General features: G+C 38.4%; 1 protein-coding gene across 1 annotated transcript in view; it reads left to right on the top strand.

The window, feature by feature from the left end:
• The window catches only part of LOC107663741 (tyrosine-protein kinase receptor UFO-like), a 36,605-nt gene extending 28,443 nt beyond the window's left edge, over positions 1 to 8,162 (top strand). Inside the window, exon 8 of the mRNA XM_016454047.1 lies at positions 7,979 to 8,162. Within this exon, the coding sequence (XP_016309533.1) occupies positions 7,979 to 8,127 (149 nt within the window). The 3' untranslated portion in view covers positions 8,128 to 8,162. The remainder of the gene's footprint in view (positions 1 to 7,978) is intronic.
• Positions 8,163 to 8,202: the final 40 nt, after the last annotated feature.

Here is an 8,202-nt window from a genome sequence, read left to right as displayed (position 1 = left end):
GGATTCAAACCTGAATTTTCTCAAATACCTGCTGGAGACTGGAGTAACAGAATCAACCTTGAGAGGGTATGTAGCTGCTATATCTGATCATCATGAAGGCTATGGAGGTTACACAATTGGGTTTCAACCTCTTGTCAGGCGTTATCTGAAGGGGGCTCGCAGACTGTGTCCATCTCGAACTCGGCTAATTCCCTCATGGGACCTTGGTTATTGTCTTGAAGGCTCTGACAGAACCTCCTTTTGAACCGTTACATGAAATAGGGATGGAATTTCTCACATTGAAGACTGCATTCCTTTTGTCTGTTTCTTCAGTTAAGAAAGTGAGTGAAATTCATGCCTTCTCTGTGCACCCTGCGTGTTTAAGATTAGGAGAAGAAGGCTCATCTATTTCACTTCTTCCAAACCCCTCATTTCTGCCAAAAGTTCTGCCCCGTTCCTTTGTTTCCAGGCCCTTGGTGCTAGAACCTTTCCATCCACCTCCTCACAATTCAGCAGAATCAGCCAGACTGCATCTGTCCAGTTAGGGCACTGAGAAGATACATTTCTTGCACACAACAGATAAGGCATACACATCAGCTGTTTGTCTGTTATGGAGACTCTGTGCAAGGCCAGGCGGTGTCCAAGCAGAGGCTGGCAAAATGGGTGGTCAGGCTGATAGACCTAGCCTATCACAGCGCAGGGATGCCTCCTCCAAATGGAGTGGTGGCCCACTCTACAAGAGGAGTAGCTGCCTCCTGGGCATTGTTTAGAGGGGCCTCTCTGGAGGATGTGTGTGCAGCAGCTGGTTGGTCATCATCTATGAAATTTGCCAAATTCTATCGTCTGGATGTTGCTACGACAGTCTCATCAACTGTCCTGCAAACAGCGGAAAAAGACATGATCTGGTGAACCCGCTGATTTAACTGTAAATTACAGGAAAACTAATAAATGTTCTGTTAGCATGAATTGGTTTCCTTGAGTTTATTGCCCCGCTTGGGTTTTTCTCCTCTCCTGACCTTATCTGGTACACAGTTGACCCATATTGTGGCGTGTTGACTGAGATGAAATAGAACGAGGGGTTACGTAGGTAACCTAGTTCTGTGAATGAAGTCAACACGCCACACGGCGTGGTCACTCGGGGATCACTTGTCACTAGTCGGCAAAAGAGAAAGCGCCGGCTACATCGCACCTGTATTTATAGTGATTGCAAGCGGGGCGTGGTTAATTTGAAATACCGTCTCGAGATGAAGAGGCCTGAATTACTTTGTCTGAATTGCAATAAGACTCCCATGCTGTGATCACAAACCTGTATTTATAGGCCGTGATTGCAAGCATGATTAGGGCGTGGGTAATTTGATATACCGTTTCCTGACAGCTCATCCTTAGCGAGGCTGACCCATACTGTGGCGTGTTGACTTCATTCACAGAACTAGGTTACCTACGCATCTCCTCGTTTTAAAAAAGGGACAATTAAAAATAAATTTTTGTCATAATCAACATTATGTAATTAATTCAGTTGAGCTTAAAGTGGAAGTGAAGCAGTCAGTCAAGTTTACATTATTTAGTAAACTGATTTCAACTTTAATTAAAAAAATATATAACAAACACAATTAATGTAACCGTTTTAAAAGAAAAAAAGGATGTTTTGTTATCGCTTTTGGAGCAAGGGTGCAGCCATCTTGCAGTATCACCACGTGTGACATCACAGGGATGGAAATATATTGGCCAGTGAAGAAATATAAGCATTTCTTTACTGTTTGAACACACGCTTGTTTTGAAATTGAGGAAGACAAACTTAAAAGGACTGTTGAGCCCATAATAAATGCAATTGCTTATGCATTTGAGCCGATACGGTGAGGAGACCGAGCAGTACTAGCGTTACGGGTGGAAGAAGACGTGAACACGCTGGTTTGGGGTGAAGAGCGTGTTTCCGTGGAGACTCGTCAAGACAGCCATACGGACAACATTTTGTGTGCATTTGCTCAAGAAGACAAGAAAGATAACTCAATTTGGTACTCGCATATGCTGTCCGAGCTGCGGTTTTTGTGTGCGTTCATGTGATCTATCACAGTGTGCGAGTACCACATTGAAATCTCTTTAGCACTGTCTTGCGCTTGAATGGCTTAAAACACTTTAATATTTACACTGGCAAGGATTAAAACAATGATCAACTTTAAAAGAATAATGTTAGAATGATAAACTTGAGGAAGCCGATCATTCAGATAGGTGATTAGTTACAGCAGGTAAGCATATTCTATTCGCAGGTGAACATAAAATATCTTACATACCACGACTGGTGAACGAGCCAGTGTAATGTAAATATGTCTGAAAGGTCTGCCATATCAATAAAGATGCCACATGAATGATATATGAAGTATTTTTTGTTTACGTCACGTTGCACCTCGCGTTATGAGAACAATGTTTGGGATACCATGATCAAAACTTTGTGATTTAGACACATTGTTGTTCGATATTCATGCAATTATGGTGAAAACCAAGCACATTTGTGCATTCAAACAGTAAAGAAATGCTTATATTTCTTCACTGGCCAACGGAGAGAACCATCCCTGTGACGTCTGTGCGCCCGTGCTCCAAAAGCGATAACAAAACATCCTTTTTTCTTTAAAACGGTTACATTAATTGTGTTTATGTATTTTTTAATTAAAGTGGAAATCAGTTAACTAAATAATGCAAACTTGACTGACTGCTTCACTTCCCCTTTAACTGGCTCTGAACCTGCAATATTGCTTTAACATCAGGAATAGACATTCAAGTGCATTTGATTTGTTTTTCTGATCTTTGATACACCCGTGACCTGAGAATGAGTTCAGAGTAAAGGAGTCGTGTTTCATGCCGAACTCCAGTGGATACAAATCTTGACTGCAACTCTCATGCATATCTCATGCAACTCTCAAGGTCTGCATTTCATTTGGTTTCTGATCCAGAACCTTCCAATTAAGCCTGACGTCGTGTGTTGTGAGATAGCGGTGGAGGACGGTCATGAAAGTGTGAGCTTGTTTTGAGCACTAGTAAAGGGTGGAGGGTTTATGTCATCTGGACAACCATAACAAGCCCTTTTTTCTTTTTTTTTTCTTTTTTTTAATGCACTCTCTCTCTTTCTATCCCACCTTCTGTCTTGATTCCCATCTGGGTTCATTCGAAGAACAAAACAATCTTGCAACATTTTTAAAATCATATGGTGTTTTGACACACTGCTGCTAAACACAGTTTTTACTTCCTCTACTGAGTTCATGCTTCAGGAGCGTCAGTGGCGTTCTTCAGATAGAGGCTATTGGGAAGAGCTAGTTCATCTCATGTCAGTGAAAATATAAACAGCTGCTTGTGTCACAATCATCACAGCTCTTCTGTCATTCTTTCATTACTCCATGAAGGCCAAATTGGTTCACTTTCATCACACTTGAGATTATATGAACATTATATGAACAAAACTCAAGAACAAATGAACTATTTCCGTATTGTGTTTCCGAGTGAAACAGAATATTGAATTAGGAAAACTCAAGGGTGAGGCTTGATTTTTAGCGCACATGCTCTTCTGCCTTTGGTTAATTTTATTGTTAATTGGGTTCATTTTATGCACAAGGATGTCAAGTTTTTGAGAACTCAGACCACCAGAATATTGTCCAATTATTATTATTTCGTTAAATATTATTATAATATTAAGCAAAAAAAAAAAAAAATTCTGTTAAATCTTGACTTTGACACGGACATTCTCTGTGAGTGAAATTCATTCTCATAAAAGAAATGTGACTTTCAGTTGTTTTCAAATAAAGCAATAAGCCCCAAGAACCCGTGGTTTACAGTGAATTTATAACAGCTAAGGGGCATTGTTAGGTGCAATGCGAAGCAGAGTCTAAACCCCTCTTAGCTGTTATAAATTCACTGTAAACCACGGCTTCACGGGGCTTATTGCTTTTATAAAACGGTTATTCCATATACGTAGTAAAGTTTCACAAAATAACAGAGCAAATAAAGTGTAATGATATTACTAAAAACAGTATTCTTCCACCAAACAATGTAGTTCCTTAGAAACAGTTGTAGTTCCAACAAAGTGGTTGCCGAGCAACACACAGAAGTAAACAAAGGTGTATGTTACTTTGTAGAGTCATTTACAACAGCTTCGAATGCGGCTCAACCAATCAGAATCAAGGACCGGAACTATCCGTTTTATAATGTACCTTATGAAATGATATTACACAATAATATACTAAAGGAATTGCAAATTGTTTTCAATTTTCAATTTGTGGACGCATACATTGTGACATAATCCAAATCCAATTGCAAATTGCGCATTTGTGTTTCCATTTTCTTTTCCATTTATGTAATATGTCTGCCAAATTTTAAATGGAAACGCAAAGTCCATTTGCAATTGCATTTCCAATGTCTTGCGAGTTATGATTCTGTCTTTTTGGAACAGCAATAGAAAATCACCATTTGGTGTTTCACTTTCTCCGCGTCCTCCAACCCGCACAAAATTAATTGGAATCACAATCCCCTTCGCACTTGCATTTCCAATGCGTATCACAATCAGCTGTCAATCAGTCTCGAGGGCGGGGTTTAGTGATCTAGTGGGAAGGTATGCCACGCATTTACTGGTGGAAAACAAAGCTCTATGTTAATTTTTATTCAATCCTATGAGGAAAATGGCAACAAATATCCAATGAATGTGTCTGTTTTAGCAACAAAAAAAAGTTGTAAAACTTTTTCACTTCAAACAAAGACAAAAACATGGAACTAAATATTTATCACCTTCAAACAAAAGAAACCAAAAGAAGACTGCTGTGGTTGATAGCAATCCCTTTTTTCTTTTTTTTTTCTTTTTTTTAATGCACTCTCTCTCTTTCTATCCCACCTTCTGTCTTGATTCCCATCTGGGTTCATTCGAAGAACAAAACAATCTTGCAACATTTTTAAAATCATATGGTGTTTTGACACACTGCTGCTAAACACAGTTTTTACTTCCTCTACTGAGTTCATGCTTCAGGAGCGTCAGTGGCGTTCTTCAGATAGAGGCTATTGGGAAGAGCTAGTTCATCTCATGTCAGTGAAAATATAAACAGCTGCTTGTGTCACAATCATCACAGCTCTTCTGTCATTCTTTCATTACTCCATGAAGGCCAAATTGGTTCACTTTCATCACACTTGAGATTATATGAACATTATATGAACAAAACTCAAGAACAAATGAACTATGTGTTTCCGGTGTTTCCGAGTGAAACAGAATATTGAATTAGGAAAACTCAAGGGTGAGGCTTGATTTTTGCTCTTCTGCCTCTTCTGCCTTTGGTTAATTTTATTGTTAATTGGGTTCATTTTATGCACAAGGATGTCAAGTTTTTGAGAACTCAGACCACCAGAATATTGTCCAATTATTATTATTTCGTTAAATATTATTATAATATTAAGCAAAAAAAAAAAAAAATTCTGTTAAATCTTGACTTTGACACGGACATTCTCTGTGAGTGAAATTCATTCTCATAAAAGAAATGTGACTTTCAGTTGTTTCTACGTATATGGAATAACCGTTTTATAAAAGCAATAAGCCCCGTGAAGCCGTGGTTTACAGTGAATTTATAACAGCTAAGGGGCGTTGTTAGGCACGACGCGAAGCGGAGTTAGCTGTTATAAATTCACTGTAAACCACGGCTTCACGGGGCTTATTGCTTTTATAAAACGGTTATTCCATATAAAGTTTCAAGTTTCACAAAATAACAGAGCAAATAAAGTGTAATGATATTACTAAAAACAGTATTCTTACAATGTAGTCAGACGTAAACAAAAGGTGTATGTTTGTAGAGTCATTTACAACAGCTTCGAATGCGGCTCAACCAATCAGAATCAAGGACCGGAACTATCCGTTTTATAATGTACCTTATGAAATGATATTACACAATAATATACTAAAGGAATTGCAAATTGTTTTCAATTTTCAATTTGTGGACGCATACATTGTGACATAATCCAAATCCAATTGCAAATTGCGCATTTGTGTTTCCATTTTCTTTTCCATTTATGTAATATGTCTGCCAAATTTTAAATGGAAACGCAAAGTCCATTTGCAATTGCATTTCCAATGTCTTGCGAGTTATGATTCTGTCTTTTTGGAACAGCAATAGAAAATCACCATTTGGTGTTTCACTTTCTCCGCGTCCTCCAACCCGCACAAAATTAATTGGAATCACAATCCCCTTCACACTTGCATTTCCAATGCGTATCACAATCAGCTGTCAATCAGTCTCGAGGGCGGGGTTTAGTGATCTAGTGGGAAGGTATGCCACGCATTTACTGGTGGAAAACAAAGCTCTATGTTAATTTTTATTCAATCCTATGAGGAAAATGGCAACAAATATCCAATGAATGTGTCTGTTTTAGCAACAAAAAAAAGTTGTAAAACTTTTTCACTTCAAACAAAGACAAAAACATGGAACTAAATATTTATCACCTTCAAACAAAAGAAACCAAAAGAAGACTGCTGTGGTTGATAGCAATGTCAAGAAGAAATGAAGATCGATCTGTGAAACCTCGCAACTGAAGGAAGCGCATCGCTGTACACCTCTTTAAAATTGAAACAAACTGTTTTCTATGAGTAGGCCTATATGCACACCGTCCGCGGCAATCGTTTTGCATTAAATCACATTATATTTGTCCTAAATTACTGTTAATGTTCATAAAGACTGATCGTGTATTGTGCATTTTTAAGAAAAACTTTATCTGTGGCTTGAATAAAGCCTGTATGCTTTATATAAATAGCTATAACATGGATCACGCTTTTTCTTTCGATTTGCTCTGTTTTGTCAAACACCAAACTCATAAACACCACTTTGTTCATATTTGAAGTGAACTTTTGCCTGTTTTGTGATTAGATGTTTGAACACAGCGCTAGTGTGTGATACCGGTGCGTTGCTCTGCACTTCTCGTCCTGTGTGCGACTGGAAATTGTGTCTGATAATTTATTATGTCAATTAGATAAAAATATAGTTTATGAATAAAATATGTTGCAGAAAAATGAAGCAGAATTCAGAGCATCTTCCTACAAATTGAACATGAGCTGCGATTGAACGTGATTTTTTTTTTCTTTTCTGATCTCTTGGATTGTGGATTGAATAAAAATGAAAATGGAGCTTTGTTTTCCACCAGTAAATGCATGGCATACCTTCCCACTAGATCACTAAACCCCGCCCTCGAGACTGATTGACAGCTGATTGTGATACGCATTGGAAATGCAAGTGTGAAGGGGATTGTGATTCCAATGAATTTTGTGCGGGTTGGAGGACGCGGAGAAAGTGAAACACCAAATGGTGATTTTCTATTGCTGTTCCAAAAAGATAGAATCATAACTCGTAAGACTTTGGAAATGCAATTGCATATGGACTTTGCGTTTCCATTTAAAATTTGACAGACATATTACATAAATGGAAAAGAAAACGGAAACACAAATGCGCAATTTGCAATTGGATTTGGATTATGTCACAATGTATGCGTCCACAAATTGAAAACGCAATTGCAAATACAATTTTCACAGCAGTTTTCTTTTTGCTTCTTTTTTCTGGTTGGCAAATACAATTTGCAATTCCTTTTGAATTATGTCCTCTATATCATTCCAATAGTACCTCTCATTTTGTCATCTGAATAGAAATAAAACAGACAATTGTCTCTTCAAAAAGGTTCAGATTTACATGTACATAACACATGATAAGCAAGTTCATGTAAACTTGCAGACACTCGAAATAAAGCGAGTGTAAACATAAAAATCATTGTGTATTCAGCGTCAGCAAGGTATCACCTTTAACTCTCAGCTGACTTTGGTTGATTGTGTCACTTGATGATCATATTACAGTACAGAGAGGAAACAGCATTGTGTCAGTGTCAAAACCAGGTTTCTCTCTAAAGAATCTATAGTTTTTTTCACATGTTGTTGAAAACACTCAAAGCAGCTTTGAAATTGGATGCTGATCTCTCAGATGGCTCGTTCTTTTCTCAGTGAACTCTCTGGGGATCAGCGATGAGCTCAAGCAAAAGCTACAGGACGTAATGGTGGACAGACACAAGCTAACGCTGGGAAAAACACTCGGGGAAGGTGAGCGTTACGTAACTGCCGTAGGGAACCGCGTGCTGTATTGTCTGGACTGAACGGGATGTGTGTGTGTGTGTGTGTGTGTGTGTGTGTGTGTGTGTGTGTGTGTGTGTGTGTGTGTCTGTGCGTGC

Source organism: Sinocyclocheilus anshuiensis, unplaced genomic scaffold (genome assembly GCF_001515605.1).
Source record: "Sinocyclocheilus anshuiensis isolate Anshui unplaced genomic scaffold, SAMN03320099.WGS_v1.1 scaffold2827, whole genome shotgun sequence".
Taxonomy (NCBI): domain Eukaryota; kingdom Metazoa; phylum Chordata; class Actinopteri; order Cypriniformes; family Cyprinidae; genus Sinocyclocheilus; species Sinocyclocheilus anshuiensis.
Note: the sequence above shows the minus strand (reverse complement) of the source record. Positions and strands in the feature narration are given on the sequence as shown.